The sequence below is a fragment of the Bos javanicus genome, chromosome 1, assembly GCF_032452875.1.
Source record: "Bos javanicus breed banteng chromosome 1, ARS-OSU_banteng_1.0, whole genome shotgun sequence".
Classification (NCBI taxonomy): domain Eukaryota; kingdom Metazoa; phylum Chordata; class Mammalia; order Artiodactyla; family Bovidae; genus Bos; species Bos javanicus.
The window spans coordinates 108813324-108834625 of record NC_083868.1 but is presented as its reverse complement, the minus strand read 5'-3'; the positions used below and the strand labels follow the sequence as shown (position 1 = coordinate 108834625).

Here is a 21302-nt window from a genome sequence, read left to right as displayed (position 1 = left end):
CCACTAAAGCCAGTACTCCAAAGAGTATCAATTTATTTCATTCATTTGTTGCTTTGTAATTGATCTGAAACACAAAATGTAACTTTAAGATGAACTAATCATTATTATTTTTTTTTCTTTTGTAGCTTGCCATTCGAAGAGCTACTCTAAACAGGTCATTTACTCCTGTCTTTTTGGGAAGTGCCTTGAAAAACAAAGGAGTTCAGCCTCTTTTAGATGCTGTTTTAGAATACCTCCCAAATCCATCTGAAGTCCAGAATTATGCTATTCTCAATCAGGAGTAAGTCTTGGAAATTGATTCTTAGTCTATGCACAGAGAATTTAACATCTGTGCACTGGAAAAGAATTTAAGAATGGTTTTTGAAATTATGTTGCATTTGTGGGTTTTTTCCAATAATTTATAAAAACCAATCTTTATTTGTGTTTGGGTAACAATTTTGGCATAAAGAAAAATATACCTTCCCATATCATATTCTATTTGTAAGTTAGAATATGGTTTGTTTCATTATCAGGATTTACATCATTAGAAGATTTTCTCATTTGGAACCAATTTTTTTTAATGTTATTTAAGAAACAAAAATTTTTTAAGCTTTCATTATTTTTTTCTGAGATGCATTTTGTGTTTATTATTCTACTCTGGTCCTGTCGCAGTGCAGTATTGGCCAGAAGTTATTCTTGTTGATCCCATTCAGTGAAATTTCACTTAAGAATAAGCTCAGAAATGTTGAGTGCATGTGTGCTTTTCCTCAGGTAATATTCTGATGAAGCCAATAGTTATAAAAGAAATATCAAATGTTGCATCTCACAAATGTGTATGTCTTTTATTTTAAGTGACTCCCAAGAGAAAACAAAAATCTTAATGAACCCCAAAAGAGACAGTTCCCATCCATTTGTTGGCCTGGCTTTTAAACTGGAGGTAAGTTGCTTTCTAATGTATTTAACTGATGTATATAGAATTTTTCTTTTCTTTTAGGCTTTTATTCCTATTACAAAGTGACTCTTAGGAAAGATTTAGTTACAGATTTCTCCACTGTAAACTTACTTTGTCCCCTACTCTGTTCCATACTGACTCTAGAAGAAGGTTTCTATGCACAGCCCGCACTTAAGGGGTGGGGAATTACGTTCTTCCTCCATGAGGGGGCAGTGTCTCTGAGTTACGTGGGATTCTTCTGTAAGGACGAGTTGTCCTTTCTCTCCCATATTTATTTATGCAGTCATTTGTTTTTATCAGTCTGGACTTACATATATTTGTCTCATACTTTGAGTTAAAACCCAGTACTATGTTATTTATTTTACTGCCAGACTGACCAGTTTTCGCGGTTGGTGCTCTTTCAGTTGGCTTTTGTGTCCCTCAGACGTTCCCCAGTATTTTGCTTCTGTGAGCACTTCCTTACCTTCCAGGCTTACGTTGTATATTTCCTGCCGCAGCTCGAGAAGCAGCCATTTGTCTAAGAGTCCTGGTTCCTTTTAATTGTGAATGGTATTAGGAACCAAGATTTGGGGACTGGGTATGCTTTTTGCTGTGGTGGTGTTGCTTCTGTGTATAATATTTTAAGGAGGAAAAGGGTAGATAAGTCGGAAGTGTTCAAGTGTGGTTATTTCTGGGATGGAATTATACTGGCGGGGGGCGGGGGGGTGCTTTTTCCTAGTTTTTATTTTTAAATTTTTACAGTACGATTTTTATTCTAAATCCAGAAAAAGTAATTTTAAGTTAAAAAGTAGAAATAACATTGCAGTGACAGTGTTTGTTTATTAGTAGTTTTGGCTGCGCTGGGACTTTGTTGGCTGTGTGCGAGCTTTCTCTAGTTACGGTGAGCAGGGCTACTCTGTCGCAGTACCTGGGCTCCTCATCGCCGTGGCTTCTCTTGTCGCAGAGCCCGGGCTCTAGGCACACCGTCAGTAGGTGCAGCGCACGGGCTTAGTTGCTCCACGGCGTGTGGAATCTTCCTGGACTAGGGATGAATCCCATGACCCCTGCATTGGCAGGCCAGTTCCCATCCGCTGTGCCACCAGGGAAGTCCTAGGAATATTTTTCTTAGGATACCCAGAATGTGTTTCTTGAGTAAAAGATACAAGATATTTTAAATGTTTAATGGTATATATTGCCAGATTGCTTTCATATTTTTAGTTTCAGGTGAACAGGGAAGAGACTCAGCCATACATATTCATGTATCCATTCTTCCCCAAACTCCCCTTCCATACAGGCTGCCACATAACATAGAGCAGAGTTCCCTGTGCTAAACAGTAGGTCTTTATTGGTTATCCGTTTTAAATGTAGCAGTGTGTATATATCCATCCCAAACTCCTTAACCATCCCTCGCCCCAATCTTTTTCCCCATATCTTGCCTTAATTCTTAATAATAGAAAACATTTTTCCATAGAATCATTATGCAATTCTGTGTCCTCTTTTGTAATTCCCTCTTTATTTTTTTGTCCTTCCCTTTTTAAAATTAGGGTCAAAGTGTTTTACTTACTTGTATGAACCTTTCTCTAATAAAATAAAATTTAAAAAAAACAGTTTAAAATTTACATAGTCACATATAGCAATCTTCGTCTTTTGTCATTTTTTCAATCTTCCTCTTTGATTATATTCTATAAATACTTACTTTTGTCTCTTCTGCTTTCTTGTGGGTTTTTTTTGTTTTTTTCATTGTTAATCCTATTGGATTTTGTTTTGCTGAATGTGGTGTTCAGATCTAAGTGAATTTCCTCTGCCTCCAAATAAAAGACCAATTGTACAGTTACCAGTTTTTGAACAGTGTTAAATTTTTTCATTGATTGTCATGTCTCCTTTTTTATCTATTGACTAATGAATTAAACATTTTAGATATTTATTCTATAAGGGCTATTACTTTTAATATTTTGAAGTATTTAACGTGTTCGTATATCAGAGTTATTTTCTTTTTTTAGCTTTTCTTCTAAATATTAAAAATCACTAATAATATATTTAAAAAGTCCTCTTTGGAATTTTATTGCTATTGTGTTAAACCTAAATATTAACATGGGAAGAACTGGCAACTTTTAAATATTCAGGAGGAAATGATCCTGATTATTCATTTTATATTCAGTTACTTTACAGAATTCATATTTGTATAGCTTTCCAGGTGATTATCAGTTTTTATAACATGTATAGTCTTTCCTTTCTAATATTTTTGTTGTCTTTCTAATATAATTTTACCTTATTTTTATATCTTACTGTATTAAACTGAACTTATGAAATAACTGGCTTATTATATAATTTTAAAACTTTTTCTAATAACTTTTTTCAGAGCAAACAAGTAGTATCTTGGATTTTGATATCAGAAAGCACAAGAACCATTTAACTTTATTCAAAACTAGCATCAAAGTAGTTTATGACAATAAGCTGAAACATATATATATAAGTTGTACTATTAAAACTGAGAGCAAGTATTTGAAGGTGATTGTGAAATTTTCCTCTTATTTTTGATTCCTGTCTCTTTTTTACTCTTTCTGTCCTTACCTAATGTTGACTTCTAGGCAGGTCGATTTGGCCAGTTAACATACGTTCGCAATTATCAAGGAGAGTTGAAGAAAGGTGATAACATCTATAATACGAGGACGAGAAAGAAAGTGCGGGTGCAGCGACTGGTTCGCATGCATGCTGACATGATGGAGGTGAGTACCCGCGCTTCACTCTACAATCAGAAGTCTGTCTCATGCAGTTAAAATAGGTCTACTTTTTTGGTATCCTGAGCTCCACAAGAAAATCACTTTTAGTTGAATGTGTTTTCCTAGCTTCTTCCTTTTTAGTTAGGTGGGCTACATGTCTCATGTAGCACTTTGGTGTAGGCTAAATTAGCACATATTAAGAACACTTAATCTGTTCTAATAATGGTGGTATAAAACTACCACCATTTGTGACTTGGCTGTCTTTCCTCAGTGGCCAGGGTTAGGGAGAAGGGACAGCACTTTCCTCAAGAGCTAGCCTTGGAAAGAGTATAATAGGTTTTTAGTTTAGTAGAACTGCGGTTCTCAAAAGTAAATGAGAATAATAAATTTACACGTAACTTCCCATATTGCTCAGTGGATTTACTTCCTGAAATATGGAAATAGAATCAACCCCTAGAAGGGCTTTATTGGTGCTAGAACTCATCTAAAGATTTAAAACCTCTGAAGGCCTAGTCTGGGAGATAAATTTTGGCTTATGATCTGACTTCTTGAATTGGCTCTGAACCTGTCCTATCTTCTGTGGTCCACAGGGTTAAGCATTGGTAGGAATACCAAGTACAGGAGATTGTCCTCTCCTTGCACCCTTTCCCAGTTTAGCTCTGTTATTCCTAGAGAAATTTATTAGTCTAAGCAAAATCTTATGGTGGACATTTTTGGCGTCCATAACTGTTGTATCTCCTGGAAAATGAATAGACAGTCTTTCAAAATTAGACATCGTTGTTTTTTGAAATAGGCAGCAGGGGGCAGGCTAGAGGGATTAGTGATTGTCACAGCTGTTTCATGGGCCAGAAGGCTCCCTATAGCTGTGTAACCGTTAAAGCAAGACACGCGCACTTGCTCATTCACAGCCACAGCTGTTATGAATGAACTGTTACAGGACAAAGACTAGGAAGTTTAGAGGCCCCAGTGCTTTATTCTTAGATTTCCTGTGTTTTCTTAACTGCTTACATCTCCTGCCTTTGTTTTCAAAACTTCCTTTGCAAGTTTTCCGTGTATGCCTTTGTCATACACATTTGCTTGTTAGACAATGGCAGCACATACAGTACTACATACTTTTTAATTCTATAGGAATAACTTTAGAACCATGAGGCTCTGTGTTCTGTAGGTACTGCAGATCTCCAAGTACAGATGCCGTGTTCTGAGTTTCCATTTACAGTAGAATCTTGCCAGTTGAGATGTGGTTTAAATAAGAGCCCTGTTGAAGGTGTATCTTGCCAGGGTTGATTGTTGGTATTGCATTGATTCTGTCTAATTCTTTGTGGAATTCATGGTGATATTCGGGCATGTTTGTTTGTGCACAGTGTGATTATTATGCAGTTACTTTTTAGTGATTATGTACAGTTTTGAATTACTTGCAAGTATCATTTTGCATTATTTCTTTCTTTAGGATGTTGAGGAAGTGTTTGCTGGAGACATCTGTGCATTGTTTGGCATTGACTGTGCCAGTGGAGACACATTCACAAACAAAGATAATAGCGGCCTTTCTATGGTAAGTCATTTAACTTCAAAGCTGTTTATCACTTGCATTTAAAGAATGTATGTTTCAGTACTTCAGAAAAACAAGCACAGAAGTGTTCATTGAGTGCCACAGGTATCAAGTGTAGATTGGTTGTGGCTCATTTAATGTCAACTTAGCTAACTTTCCTGATTTTTCTTAGTAAAATCATTCCACCATCCTCCAAGGTTTAGCATGGAGGGAAAATCTCCACTAGGTAACCTGGCCTGTGTGGCTGTGACTCCTCCCTGAGATCTGCCTTCCCATTGTGGGTGCACCCCTGATTGCTGTCACCATCATCAGGCTGGTCCCAGCCAAGTGCTCCTTCCTTAGTAACCCGGCAGCTGGAGAGAGGATGTCTCCCTCAGTCTCCTAGAGAACCATAAGAGCAGACTGTAACATTTAGGCTGGACTCCAGGGAATTGCATAACAGATCAGAACTGTGCTCTGCAGGCAGGATGCAACTACAAGACTTCCTGCCTCTCAGTCCCCTTCACTCCCGCCCCCTTTTTGCCCCCACAGGAGGGCGGCTCTTCTACAGTATGACCATGTGTTTATGAGGGTGCTTCCTCTCCTGAATTCAGTAAAGGAAGAATATGAGTACAAAGGGGATAGGAGCTTACAGTAGGTTGTTTATATATAAGAACTTGTCCAGCCCTAACAGATGTCTCTGTAGTAGCTCCTATATCATATGATGAATTCTTAATTTTATAATTTAGCTTTTTTGTCTAAAGTATTCTCTGATGTCTGTGGTTTTACATGTGGAGTTAGGACACTACAAAAATCAGTTTCAATAAGTAGACTTTTTAGTAAGTATTAGTGATGAGACTTTCTCGAAACTTGTCTTTAGCAGTATGAAGGGACTGGAGGTCGTGGGAAGCGCTCGAGCTTTGAAGCAAATAGACCTTGGTCAGAGCCTTACTTCTGCCCTGTGCTACTGCTGGCCCTTGACCAAGTTATTCATTTTTCTTGCCAACCCTTTAATTATTTTATTTGTAAAATGGGGATAATAAAATCCATCTGCCTCTCAGAGTTGTGACTGGTTAAAGGAGATATGGTATGTATGAAGAATCTAGTCCCTTTCTCTGCTTCTCTTATCAATGATTTCAGTATAACTTTTGTTTATATATTAATATATTCATAATTTAATGAAAAGTAGAGCAAGATATATTTTGTATGCCTTAAAGATGTTGACTATAGTGTTTTTTCTGCTGTAAAGAACATTAAAATTAATCCATCTCTGACATATACAGTACTGTGTTTGAATTCTTGTCTGTTCTTTTAAAAATATTTTAGGAGTCAATTCATGTTCCTGATCCTGTCATTTCAATAGCAATGAAGCCGTCTAACAAGGTGGGAGTTTGATTTAGCACTTAGTAAATCACAGTAAGACCTTGAGCTCATTTTCACCTGTCTCCACAATGCATATGGTGTCTTGGGTTGACCATAAGCACTCTTATGGACTCTGTTTCCTTTTCTGGTATTCAAATCATCTTTTAAAATTTACCAGTCTATTACTAGTAAGTACTCCTCAGAATATTTGAAGAAGTTGATGGTTTTAACATATTCATGAGACTGTGCTTTATAACTCTTACCATAGTAAAGGTATATCGTTGGCTCCAGAATGGTAAGTAACTTCCTAGATGCAGATCATAAGAGAGAGAAAAGAGGAAACCGGGGCATTTGTCTTAAATTGCAGAAAAACCTCACTGTAAAGAACATTAGAATATTGCATCAAGTACTTGCCTCATGGGTTATAGTACATCTCCACATCTATGGTAGTTACGTGGTAAACGTGATTATAACATGGAAGGCCTGCAAATAAGACTGTTCTGACTCACTTTCAGATATAACAGTCTTATGATTGTATTTCATGTCATTTAGCTTTTTAGCCAAAACTGCTTGAATAGGTTCTGTATTTGCATAACTTGTCACTGAAATTAGTCCTGATCTTGAACCATAATTGTTTAGTTCTTAAGTTGGTTATATTCATAACTGTCATGTTAATGTGCTATATTGAAATTAATTCATTTATGCATTGAGTGAACATTTTATGATCTCTTGTCATCCAGGTACTATCATTATAGAACATGTTCTGATTGATTGTCTTATATATATATATTAATGGCTACTGCTTCACCTGTTTTGAGGAACTTGAGATTTTCCTTCTCAAATTACAGAGAAGAGAATGTCGAGGTGGCAAGAAACATTCAGTCACTCCATCTCAGAAATTTGAAGCAAGTCAAACCTTATATCTTACCACAGTGATACGCCAGTTTGTTCAAAGTTCTTTGCCAAATTGGTTGCTTTTCCCTTTGGAAGACAAAGGACTAGAAGTTAAAATATTCTTTATTCCTAAATTCAGAGTTTATGTAGACATTTTACTGTTGATAGTTCACAACAATGGATGGAAATCAAATGGATCAATATTCAAAAAGCTTTTTGGTGTCTCAGGGTTGTCTGCTTGCTGGAGTTAATACAAACCAAATAATGAAACCCTGCATAAAACCCTGAATCTCAGTAGTGGGGCAGCTTGTAAGTTGAGACCCTGGCCAATGCAGGGAAAAGGGAAAAGACTTTGGAGGTAGACTAACTTAAGATTCACTCCTAGTTAGCTGTGTGGCCTTGAGCAAGTCGCTTGACTTGTCTGTACCTAGCTTCGTCACCTGTAAAATGCGGATAATTCTACCTTGCAGCCTTGTGCTTAGAATTCCAGATAACATAAACAAAGCACAGTAACACCTCTTTAGCTACATATGTGGCTGTTAACACTGGTGATTCAGGGCTTGTTAATGTTCTATTGCTGCCATGAGAAATTAGCAAAAACTTAGTGGCTTAAAAACAGTACAAATGCATTACTTTACAGTTGTATAGGTCACAGTTCACTGTTCTTAATGGGATAAAATCAGGTATTGGTAAGATTGTGTTCCTTTCTTGGAGGCTCTGGGGGACAGTTTGGTTCCTTGCTTGCTTAGATTGTTGGCAGAATTCAGCTCCTCGTTGTGGGACTTGAGATTTCCGTGCTGTCATCTGAGGGCCATCCCTAGCTTCTAGAGGCTGCTCGTAGCCCCCTTTCTCCTGTCTTCAGTGCCAGCAGGAGTGAAATGAGCCCGTCATGCTTCAGATATCTCCTGTTATTTCCCACTTATCTCTCAACTGCTCTTCTTCATTCCTCTTCCATTTTTAAAGTCTCATGCAATTACACTGGACCTGTCCAGATTATTCATGATAATCTCCCCATCTGAAGAGTCTGTAACCTTACTCATATCCACAGAGTCCCTTTTATCAGGTAAGGTAACAGATTTGGGGGGAATGGGGCATGTCTTTAAAGAAGAACACCATTCTGCTTACCACATAAGGAATTAACGTCTAAGGAGGATAGAGGTACATCAGACTACATCCAGGTAGATTATTTGGAAGTGGAGATGTCTCAGTGTGCATTTGCTGGTCTTAACTGTCCTCTCGAACCTAGAGTCTTGGTGACCATGCCGATTTCTTTGATTTAGGATTTCTAAACTGTAACACAGTTACAGTTGATGACAGCCTCAACCAATCCTTTGGTTTAGGATTTCTAAACTGCAACACAGATTCTACTTTCTGTTTTGTGGGGAGTTTTCCACAAATGGAGAGATTTTGTCAATAGGAAAGGGCAGAGTTAAGTCTTAGGCTCTTGAATCTTGGTGTGAAAAGAAAATTGTGTAAGTTAGCTGTTCCTTGCTCTCTTGTGTGGTATCCAAGCTCATATATTAAAATAGCGTGAAGAACTTAAATGGTAGATCATTTTTATTTAACTGCCCATGTTTTTTATTTCATTCAGTCAGATTATTTTAACAGTTTCATTGCTTATCATGCTTAGTACAATGTATAATGTTTTTTGTTTTTTGTTTTTTTAAGAATGATCTGGAAAAATTTTCCAAAGGTATTGGCAGGTTTACAAGAGAAGATCCCACATTTAAAGTCCACTTTGACACTGACAGCAAAGAGACAATTGTATCTGGAATGGGAGAATTACACCTGGAAATCTATGCTCAGGTAGTGAATAACAAGTTCAAGTCACGTCATTTATGTCTGTGTTTTAAGAGTGTAAAAGTCAAGAATTCTCAGTCTAATGGTCGTAAACTAATAGTGGTTCTTCAGTCTTCACTCTGGTTTTATCCAGATGTGGTATACTGCATCTTCTACTGTCTGTTACTAATTAATTACTTTTGATCTCTAAATATTTTTATTTGTAAACCATTGCAGTCAGACCATCCATCCATACCTAGGTCATGGTTCTTTGGGTCAAGTATATCCCTAAGGTCTCAGCCTTAGGGGGACAACCTCAGGGAGAAACCGGCTGAGAAAGTCAGCCCACCAGTACTCACTCTCCAGACCGTTTCTTATCTGTTTTCTTCTCAAGTCAGTACTTGAAGATCAATATAAAATAGATAAACAAATGGGTAGATGGGAGACCCTTCTTTCCTAGGAAAGGTCTTATGTGTATATGAATGAGATCAAAATATATGACTTTTTTTTTTAATATATCTGACTTACGATAAAAATTCTGGTTGTAATTGTATCTTTGAAGTTGAGATAGTAGAAAATTCTGACAATAGATCCATATACCATCCCAATAAATATGTAATAAAATGGAGCAAAGGTAAAGTTTTAGTAGATTAACCGGAGGTAAGTGTAAGTTAATCAGTCTAAATTAGTTTATATAAAATCTGTAAAAGTTCGTAATGTATTTATCCTCATAAGGTACTTAAGTTATTTTAGATTTATTATTTGCTCATCATAACCTTCCCTGGTGCCTCAGATGGTAAAGAATCTGCCTGCAATGCAGGAAACCCCCGGGTTTGATCCCTGGGTTGGGAAAATTCCCTGAAGAAGGGAATGGCAACCCACTCCAGTATTCTTGCCTGGAGAATCCCATGGACAGAGGAGCCTGATGGGCTACAGTCTGTGGGGTCACGAAGAGTCGGACATGACTGAGTGACTAACACTTTCACTTTTAAATGAATTCTGAGGTAATTAAGACTCTTAGGATTTTTCTTCTGTTATTTTTTAATTTAAATATATCAAAAAAGATCTCTCTTGTTCTTTTTAGCGAATGGAAAGAGAATATGGCTGTCCTTGTATCACAGGAAAGCCAAAAGTTGCTTTCAGAGAGACTATTACGGCCCCTGTTCCGTAAGTATCCAACACGATGAAACAAGCAATGAGGCTGGAATTAAAAGGTTTTATTAGGGGTATACACAGCACCACTGCTGTTGATAAGACACTTGTACACTGTGATGCTCTTTATTATGGAAGCTATATAGTTCTGTACTGTAATCAGGCCATGTATAGATAATGACACTTTTGGGACTTGTCTAACCCCTTAAGCTAGATATCAGTGAAGACTGGTATACAGGTCATCGTTAACAAGCATGTTTACACTTAATCCAATGTTACAGTCTTCGTTTATTCCAATTGTGCTTCCTTTGGCAGACGGCTATTATGTTTTACTTTAGTACCATATTGTGGATGCCAGAGAACTTGCATTTGCCAAGGAATAATCTCCTGCAAGTAAAAGAAACTAATGCTGTGATAAAAGTAATAAAAACATTTAGGAAAACAGTTGGATTTATATTGTTGGAGACAAAACAGTCCTCATAAAGATAGCATAAGACAAGTTAAATTGCTACAAGTGGTAATATACTTCAACCTGGTGCCTATTTGAATTTACATGAATTCTGATTTAGAGTCAAAATCAGTAAGGCATACACTGAGGCTACAAAGTGAGTCTCAATTTCCAAAGTGACATTAAATAATGGTAAATGATACTATACCTGAGATGCAATGTCATGAAGGAGAATAGTGTAGTCTAACTCGATGAAGTCATCATTTCTTTGCTATAATAAAAAATAAAAACCTGGCATTTTAAACTTAGTATCATTGGCAAAAAGTATATTTTAATTTTAAAAATCAGTTTTCATTAGTAGATGATAATACTTAAGTAAAATTAAAAATTGAATGTTGTGGAATTCCTTGGTAGTCCAGTATTTAGGACTCCACGCATTCACTGCAGGGGGCATGGGTTCAATCCCTGGTCGGGAAACTAAAATTCTATGTGCCACACAGCACAGCCAAAAAAATTACAAACTGAATGTCATAATTTATTTGGCCTGGCAGAAAAACTATTCTCTTAGAAATAAGATTTCTTTCAAACTATGTTTTAAAATTGGTTTGTTGGTTTTTTTTTTTTCCATTTCTTACTCTAAATCATTTACCCTTTCTGTTTTGAGTTTCTGAGTTGTGGAACTCATAACATTATAGTCTATAATTTGAACATTTTAGAACATTACAGTCGATAATTTGTCATTTAAATTCCTTAATATTTCCATTGCTCAAAAAAGCATCGTTTAAGGGATAAACAGCTGAAATGAGTGTTTACACTAAAGAAAACCATTTTATAATAGAAATTCTTTTTTAAAAAACTGAAAATAATAAAATGTAATACTTAATTTTGTAACTAAAGCTTTGATCTATGCTGTCTACTGCTTTGGGCATCTAAAGTACACCATCAACTACACAGAAATATTGTATCTACATAGTTTCAAACCTTGATCATCAGAAATTTGCTGTACTTAAGGCTCTTAAATGCTTATAATGAGGCACTGAAAAATCCTGTGGCTCCTTTTGTTAACAGTAATTATAAAGATGGCCCCAGGATCGAATAAAACTATTCTCTCTTTATAGTCTCTTGAAACAATCCCTATTGACTATATCAATAAAGAAGGTCCTTTAAGGATAAGGTAAGATAGGCTCGATAAAGGACAGAGATGGTATGGACCTAACAAAAGCAGAAGATATTAAGAAGAGATGGCAAGAAACACAGAAGAACTATACAAAGATCTTCACTACCAAGATAATCACGATGGTGTGATCACTCACCTAGAGCCAGACATCCTGGAATGTGAAGTCAAGTGGACCTTAGAAAGCATCACTACGAACAAAGCTAGTGGAGGTGATGGAATTCCGGTTGAGCTCTTTCAAATCCTGAAAGATGATGCTGTGAAAGTGCTGCACTCAATATGCCAGCAAATTTGGAAAACTCAGCAGTGACCACAGGACTGGAAGAGGTCAGTTTTCATTCCAATCCCAAAGAAAGGCAATGCCAAAGAATGCTCAAATTACCACACAATTGAAATCATCTCAAACGCTAGTAAAGTAATGCTCAAAATTCTCCAAGCCAGGCTTCAGCAATACATGAACCGTGAACTTCCTGATGTTCAAGCTGGTTTTAGAAAATGCAAAGGAACCAGACATTAAATTGCCAATATCCGCTGGATCATCGAAAAAGCAAGAAAGTTCCAGAAAAACATCGATTTTTGCTTTATTGACTATGCCAAAGCCTTTGACTGTGTGGATCACAATAAACTGTGGAAAATTCTGAAAGACATGGGAATATAAGACCATCTGACCTGCCTCTCGAGAAACCTATATGCAGGTCAGGAAGCAACAGTTAGAACTGGACATGGAACAACAGACTGGTTCCAAATAGGAAAAGGAGTACGTCAGGGCTGTATACTGTCACCCTGCTTATTTAACTTCTATGCAGAGTACATCATGAGAAACGCTGGACTGGAAGAAGCACAAGCTGGAATCAAGATTGCTGGGAGAAATATCAATAACCTCAGATATGCAGATGACACTGCCCTTATGACAGAAAGTGAAGAGGAACTAAAAAACCTCTTGATGAAAGTGAAAGAGGAGAGTGAAAAAGTTGGCTTAAAGCTAAGCATTCAGAAAACGAAGATCATGGCATCTGGTCCCATCACTTCATAGGAAATAGATGGGGAAACAGTGAAAACAGTGTCAGACTTTATTTTTGGGGGGTCCAAAATCACTGCAGATGGTGATTTCAGCCATGAAATTAAATGACAGTTAACTCCTTGGAAGGAAAGTTATGACCAACCTAGATAGCATGTTGAAAAGCAGAGACATTACTTTGTCAACAAAGGTCTAGTCAAGGCTATGGTTTTTCCAGTGGTCATGTATGGATGTGAGAGTTGGACTGTGAAGAAGGCTGAACACCGAAGAATTGATGCTTTTGAACTGGAGTGTTGGAGAAGACTTGAGAGTCCCTTGGACTGCAAGGAGATCCAACCAGTCCATTCTAAGGGAGATCAGCCCTGGGTATTCTTTGGAGGGAATGATGCTAAAGCTGAAACTCCAGTACTTTGGCCACCTCATGGGAAGAGTTGACTCATTGGAAAAGACCCTGATGCTGGGAGGGATTGGGGGCAGGAGGAGAAGGGGACGAGAGAGGATGAGATGGCTGGATGGCATCACTGACTCGATGGACCTGAGTCTGAGTGAACTCCGGGAGTTGGTGATGGACAGGGAGGCCTGGCATGCTGCAATTCATGGGGTCGCAAAGAGTCGGACACGACTGAGCAACTGAACTGAACTGAAAGATCAGGAAGGTTACTTATGTGTGATCTAGCCCAAAGGTATCTGATAGGTAGTTGCAAAAGTTTGTGGAGTAAAGGTGCTCCAGCTTTCTTGCATTTTGTTATCAACAAACTGAGATAATCCAATGGAAAGTGCTTTTCTCTTACGGAATCTTTTTCTTGCATTCCATTAAATACTACTAGTTGATATATATATTTTTTTTTCTTTTAAACCTCTTAATAAAGCTAAACTCAATTTGTTTTAATCTCTTTAAGGTCTAGAAAGAGGCAGTTTGGAGTAGTTCTGTCAGACTTAAAGTACATGCTAGCAACAAACAAGATAGGAGGCGGGCAGTTATGACTGGATGGGTTATCAAAGACAGTTGTTTGCAGCAAGCTTCACAGAGACTGAGATGCTAATATTTTATTTTGGCGGATCCAGGTGGGGAACGTGTCAACCCTCTATCTAGCTCTGGCACTAACATTTGAGGAGAGGAAAAAAGCAGAGGTAGTTTCAGTATCATATGATTATAGTAAGCAGAACACAAAACTTAGGTTGCCAAAGGAAATGATCTGTATTAAGCTGCACACAAAAACCATTGCCAAATTATAACTGAAGACTTCACTGGAAACTGCAGCTTCACCTTCTCCAGCCTTGGTAACTGACCTCTCCTTCAAATACTGAGTTCACTACTGAAAATACAGAATGACTGAAGGGGCACTAGTTACCCCATCATGAATTATGACACCTTTTGTAAATACTGAACCTATTTAGAGTATATTTTATAGAAATTACTTACCACTTGCTTGACAGTTTGAATTTTTGCCATTTTATACCATGTATTTTCAGTAGAATTTTGCCATATTATATAACCACTGGCAACCCAGGCTAAATGTCGAACTGGCTTCATTTCTGGAGGTACATTCCCAAAACTGTCTGGTGAAGGAAATATTTATAGGATAAATGGAATTATTTTACATAGTGAAATATAAATATAAATTTTTATAATATAAATTTTAAAATATAAATTCTAAGTCATTTCTTACATTTCTTCAAATGTGTGCAGAAAGTAATTAAGCTATGTCTATAAAGTCCTAAGGCCTTTATTGTTGTTAGATTAGTAATGAATATTTTTGTGAAAGTCAGTTTATTTCCAGCATAATGTAAACATCTTAACAATTTTGAGCACAGGTAAATTGATACTGTTTTTAAAATTGAAAAAATATTTTCCTCTGCTATATATTTATATACCTGGAATATTTTGTGCGTCTAGTGGTTCCTTCATGGACTTGAGTCTTTGATAAAATGTGTTATCTTCTTCATCTGGGTTTTTCCCAATTTCTCCTTCAAATGTGAAGTTGACTTCTGGTGCAGTATCTTGTCCCGTTGGAGGGTACAGTACTTCAGCTGTGCAGTTCACTGTAACTTCCTGTTTGAAACATTTTGCAAAAGGTCTTTACATGTAGATGGACATCCATTACTAATTATTATTCTTTGAGATAGAACCTTTAAAGCATTGTCCCCCTATGGTATTACTTCAGACTGGACTTGAATGTGCCTATTTCAGAGGTATCTAATTCATGGTTGCCCAGTAATTTTCTTGAAGTGAACTCACTCCGTCGTGTCCGACTCTTTGCAACCCTGTGGACTGTAGCCTACCAGGCTTTTCATTCTATGGGATTTTCCAAGCAAGAGTACTGGAGTGGGTTGCCATTTCCTTCTCCAGGGGATCTTCCCAACCGAGGGATCGAACCCAGGTCTCCTGCATTATAGGCAGACGCTTTACCATCTGAGCCACTAGGGAAGTCAATTTTCTTAGAGGTAGCTAAAATAGGTAACTTAGTTTATAACTTATAAAGTCTCATAATCTTGTAAATTCGTTGAAAACTTTGACTGTATTTTAGTAGTAATGGGAAGTCCATCTCTAAGGCAGATTTTAGTCTGACTTTATTAAGTCATTCTATTCTTCTCTCCTCCTGAAATAACAGAAATTTTCTCAAACTCAGATTCTTCAATCTGTATCCAGATGTAAAATGAGAAGATTGTAGCATTGGTTCTGCTTTATAAAGATGAATATTCGTCTAGCAGCTCAGATGCCTTTTAGTGGATCTCTCTCTGTTAGCCTGTATCTCTTAGTTATGCTTAACAAATGGGCAAGCTTTTTAAAATTTCAAGATGGTTATTGTACAAGTGGCAGTTCCTTCCTTTTAAGTTTGTCTTGTTAATAATTAGATAGGTGTATAATTTTTAAAATTGTCCCTGCCCCATTACTGAAGGATTCTAATCTGAACACAGTGGTATCAGTTGGCCTTTCTGTTGCTGATAAATAACTAAAAGCACTTGCTTTCTTTAAATAAAAGAAACAGAATGAGACAGAAATAAAAAACACCTAATGATGATTAGAGAGTTAATTATTTCACTTCTTCATATTATTTGCATAAATTCACACTGACCTATGCATATATAACATTTTCAAAGGAAATTTATTCATATTGAAGTATCTAGAGCCTCTTCTAAATAGCTCAATAGAAAACTAAGTGTATCTCAGAATACACAAAAAGTAAAAACTAACCCTTGTATGGTGATCTTTTTTTTTTTTTTTTTGAGGCAGGAATTTCACAACTTTTTCTCAAAAAAAAAAAAAAAAACAAAAAAACCAAATCAATCCTATGATTTGATCAGCAGAGGTGACCTGGAATGTAAGGAATCAAATTTTATTTCATAATAAAGGATATTTCACTTACTTTTTGGATAATTTCTTCCACAGAAAATTTAAGGCGGTACTTATGTCCTCTTCCTGGAATATCCTAAAATTAAGAAAATGTGTTTTTATAACAACAAATAAAGTCTTTATATTGTTAGAGGAATCCATTCTCTTTTGATGGGGCCAGGGGAAGCTGACTGTTGGAGGTAAATGACTAAAGCCTTAGACCTTGAGCAAGGCATGTCACCGTGTGTGTGATGTCTAATTTAGCAGGTCTTCTAAGCAGGGTTATTTTGGATGAGAACAAGAGTGGGATAAAAGCATATATAATCGGTTATAATTCACTTTCAACCATCAGAGAACGCTGACATCTGGATCTGTGACCCTGAGTTCCACATAAGAAATTTTAACATTTTTAATTCTAAAGATGACAAATAGGATACCCACTGAAAAGATTTTTCATAAAGCCTCCAAACAGAATTCCACTTTGAGTCAGATTACTGCAAAGTGATTAGAGATGTTATACTGCTTTAACTTGTGTATTAGTGGACCTGCAGAATGAGACTTTAATAAATTTTATAACTAAGACAAACATTTAGGTACTTCACTTTTGAATCAAGATACAATTTGAAAGTTTATACCTAATTATGTTACCTGGTGTGGTTTTGAAATATGTACTCCCTGTCAGCTCTTACAGACTGTTGGAAGTTAAACTTCTGTCAGATCCATTAGATTTCAGTAAAATGGAAACAAGCTTAGTGGTTGCTAACGTCTTAAGCATAGCACTTAATTTAACCCGTTAGCCAGAGAGAGCCCATCACCCACAGCAGTCAACAGCAGTAGTGTTTGGGTGGTGGAAGTGAAGCTTCAGCCCACAGTTCCTTCATTCTGACTTCGTTTTGGTTAAATGAACAATTGGTCTTAAAATTTAGGCAATGAATCTTAGGCAAGACCAGAGCTTTTGTTGGTCCAGATTGGAGCAGTAGAGGAGAAACGTGGTACCAGTTTTAAGAAACTTGAAAACTGTTCCTATAGGTTTCACTTGGGAAAAGGGGAGAAGCCGCCGCAAACTTAGAACATTTATCCATTTCCTTATAATAGTGCCCATAAAAACTGTATCAGTGTGTGCTTCCCTGTGAAAACAATAAACAGCCCCGGAGCTGCCCCCAGAGACTAGAGAAATGCCAGAAATACCAGCTTCTTTAGAGAGACGGCAGCAGTGAGACCCGAAACAGGCATGGTGTCTGGGGGAGTTGGGAGCAGACGAGCAGGGAGCGGAGGGAATGGAGGGAACGCTCGCCGGTGCCCGCACCGCCCTCTGCCTGACTCACCTCCAGGCTGGCTTGTTCGACTGTCTGCACCAGAAACACCTTGTGGGGAGTCCCCTGTTGGTAGTTGATGCAGCTCTCTGCCACCGAGGCCGCCCTGGCGGCCGGGTAGTGGGTCGGAGGGATTTCCATTCTTGCTGAGTGTTGGCTGGACTTGCGAGCGTCCCCGTCCCCGTCCCCGTCCTGCCTGCTGCTGGGTACCCCAGCCGGAAGAGTCCTCCCGCCGTCTTGGGGCTGGGCGTGGGCTGGGGCGGGGTCACCAGCTCCTTCCCGCTCTCTTCCTTCTTCCCTCCTTCCTATTCTGAAAGCAGCTGCCTGGGAGCTGGCTCCAGGCCAGGGCCCCTTGTGGAGCCCCGCCCTGATGCCGCCTGCAATTACTCTCCGGTTCCTGCACTGAGAGCCCCCTCCACCTTTAAGTGGGGGTAGGGAGGGAATCGGGGGTTGGGGGTGGGTTGTCCGGGACTACATCCTTCCTTTTACCAACCTTAACAGAAGTGCGGGGAGGGGCTTTCTGGCTTTTGCCTTACTGCAGCGTCGCCTCTGGGGCTTCGAGTTTCCCTCTCCGTGAAAAAAGTCTGGAGCAACTTCTTTATCCACCATCCACAGTGTCAGGCTCGGGGCAAAGTCCAGAGGAGCTCCTGGTAGTGAGTGATTGTGATTGCTTCTTTTCCCTCTCCTTTCCAGGAACAATCTTAATCATCCCCAGCTTTCTGTGATGTTGGACTGGTTCTGCCCAAATCAGGGTTTGAAAGACTGCAAGCGATAGCATTAATTTGGAGGATTATGTAATTTAGGGCAGGGGGATTTTAAAAGATACTTGGACCCTTCTCTTCCTTTGCTAATCTTAGAAAGACAAGATTTTGAGCACACTTCCAACTTTCTGGATCACTTTGAAAGAGGATTAAAACGTAGTTTAAAACCGAGTTTATACAAGGCACTGCATTTAAGTACTTGTGACAAAAGCAGTTTTTAAAAGCTCCTTAAGGAAGCACAAACTTTTAGTAGTCATTGCGTTCTTACTCTCCAGATCTCTTAATTACCTTTTTCTGTCACCTTTAAAGGCACTGTAGTCTAGACTGTTCTTAAGAAATGTTATTGAACTGGCAGCTAAGATTTGTTTTCTAAAGATACGTAACCAAACTGACACTGCAGCTTGTTAGCTTAGAAATAAAGATTCTTAGGTATTTTTCCCAAAATGGGTGTTGAAGGTTCTTTGGATAGATATATATGTTGTGTTGCTTTAAAAAAAAAAAAAAAGTTAAAAATGTATTTGTATTTTCTCCTCTTCAAATACCCTTTTAAATTTATTTATTAGTAAAGTCTTTGGAGTAAATAGATTTTTTTTTTTTTAAGAATAGTAAGTAGTAAGGCATTCCCATCCTTTCTAGTTATATTAGCCAACAGCTGTCAAGTAACTAGAGAAAGGGTTTCCCTTCTTCTCTTCAGGCTTTTTCTGAAAAATTGAAAGCTGTTTTTCTTCTTTTGATGGAGGGGCCAGTGACTCATTCATCTAACAGCCAACCTCTTAGATAGTTGTTTGTGTGTGTGCTTAATAGCTGTGTGAATTATGTGCTCCTTTGATAGTGCCCAAGAAAGAGGGGTCAAATACATTCTGATTACATAGATCTTTTTGCTGAAAATGAAATGTTAAAGTTTCACATGCAGCTAGTTAACATCTCCTGTGTTATTACCAGTTAGAGTTGTGAGAAATACAATATGTGAGCCCTCCAAAGTCATCAGTTTGAAGCTTTAAGGATGTAATTACCATCTCTGTAGATCAAGGCTAGTAATAGAGGTACTGGGTGACAGACAATATCAGGCGTTTATTTGCTAAAAACACACATACCAATTTAGGTTCTTTTAAAAATATAATTATTATATTATTGCTCAGTCATGTCTGACTCTTTGAACTGCATGGACTGTAAAGTGCCAGGCTCCTCTGTCTATGAAATTCTCCAGGCAAGAATATGGAATGGGTAGCTGTTTCCTTCTCCAGGGGATCTTCCCTACTCAGGGATCGAACCTAGGTCTCCCACATTGCAGACTGAGCCACGAGGGAAGCACATAGTAAAAACTTTAAGTTGCCTGTGTAGATGTTAAACTGCATTAAGAGAATCTTATCCCTATAGATTCCTTGAGATCTTAGTTTCTTCATAAAATTTCATTAATGGTTAATCAAGAGATCATTATCCTCAAAGTTTAATAATTTATGAGTTACCTTGAAAGTAGCAAAATTATTATAAGTCTCTGCTGCTGCTAAGTCGCTTCAGTCATGTCCAACTCTGTGCGACCCCAGAGATGGCAGCCCACCAGGCTCCCCTGTCCCTGGGATTCTCCAGGCAAGAACACTGGAGTGGGTTGCCATTTCCTTCTCCAATTATAAGTCTCTGGGATCGTGCAAATTAATTATTGTTTTAAATAGCTATATGAAAATAAGTAAAAACACCTATGGCTTGCAACTTTGGTAAGACTATAATGTCAAAATAAATCTACAAATAAACAGTAAAACCAACACAATTCTAATTAACATTAACTTTTATGTGAGAGATGATGTTTTGCCAAAATGAAACTCTTTCACAGAAAGCCAGTGGTCTGACCACAAGAGCATGGATTCTTTTACCTTCAGCATGTGTATTCACTGCCTACCAAGTGATGTCTTAGTTCTTCCGCTTCTCTAAGCTCTAGGAAAATCTCTTCGTGCAGTGTCCTTATAAGCCTTTTGAGTTGAATGCATTATGTGTAAATCCGTTTACATTCTTACTGTCCTTCTAGAAGCATGTTTGATTGTTGGTCTTGGTGCAAATTCTGGCTCTGCCACTTAAGAGTTGCGTCACATTTGGCAAGTTACTTAGCTTCTCTGACCCTCAGGTTTCTCACCTGTAAAATAATGGTAAGAAAATAGTGCCTATTTCATGGGTCTGTGATGAAGAATAAGTACTAGAGTCCATAAAAAGCGCTTAGCACAAGCCTGGCACTTGCATCCTCTTACTTGGCATCCACTTGGTTATAAACTCAGCCAGGATCCCTGAAACTGCATGGATAACTCGTTTGTAAGCTGGTCTTCCAGGGCACTGCTGTCCATTGGAACTTTGTGCAGCAGTGGAAATGTTCTGGCGGTGCGCTGTCCCGGACAGCAGCCACTCTCCACACTGGCCTGTTGATCATTTGCAATGTGACTGGTGCAACTAAGGAATTGAATTTTAAATTTTATTTAATTTTAATTAACTTCAATTAAATATCCATGGTTAGTGATTACCATATAAACAGCGCATATCTAGAGTATGTTGTATGGATATTATTATTAAATTGAAAACAAAATTTACATTGTCTTGGAGAACGTGAGGACACCTAAGAATATGTCAGTGGACCCGTTTTGAAATCCCTTAGTAATTCTGTGGTGATTTGGCAGTTATTTCTCTTCTGCTGTCCTTCTTTTGGTTCTGATATCTGTTTACCTTTCAGCATTGTTTTCACCAGCCCATCCTGAAACTCTTGGCAACTGCAACATTATTTAAAGGCAATTCATCAGGCACATTCACACTTAGGCTTTCTATGAAAACTCATTCCAAGCTGACATCTCTTACTGAAATTGCTATTTACTTCTGCCAAACCATTCACAGATCTCTATGCAGGAACAGATGTTCATTAATGTCCACTTACCTGC

At 37.9% G+C, this 21302-nt stretch overlaps 2 protein-coding genes across 3 annotated transcripts in view; one reads left to right on the top strand and one right to left on the bottom strand.

Moving 5' to 3' along the window:
* Window positions 1–21302, top strand: part of GFM1 (G elongation factor mitochondrial 1) — a 55829-nt gene that overhangs the window by 23250 nt on the left and 11277 nt on the right. The window contains exons 7-13 of the mRNA XM_061417458.1: window positions 126–280; window positions 832–916; window positions 3499–3636; window positions 5078–5179; window positions 6482–6538; window positions 9080–9217; window positions 10275–10357. Coding sequence (XP_061273442.1) covers window positions 126–280; window positions 832–916; window positions 3499–3636; window positions 5078–5179; window positions 6482–6538; window positions 9080–9217; window positions 10275–10357 — 758 coding nt within the window. The remainder of the gene's footprint in view (window positions 1–125; window positions 281–831; window positions 917–3498; window positions 3637–5077; window positions 5180–6481; window positions 6539–9079; window positions 9218–10274; window positions 10358–21302) is intronic.
* On the bottom strand, window positions 10393–18278 carry LXN (latexin). Of its 2 annotated transcripts, XM_061417542.1 has the most exons (6): window positions 17642–18238; window positions 16351–16413; window positions 14858–15035; window positions 14406–14542; window positions 10999–11061; window positions 10393–10729 (listed from the first exon to the last, which is right to left on the bottom strand). In XM_061417542.1, exons 1-6 carry the CDS (start codon window positions 17768–17770, stop codon window positions 10631–10633), a joined length of 669 nt encoding a protein of 222 aa, XP_061273526.1. In that variant the 5' UTR covers window positions 17771–18238; the 3' UTR covers window positions 10393–10630. The 2 variants fall into 2 exon arrangements, with proteins under 2 accessions (XP_061273526.1, XP_061273537.1); XM_061417553.1 differs by lacking the exon at window positions 10393–10729 and having other exon boundaries at window positions 10998–11081; window positions 17642–18278.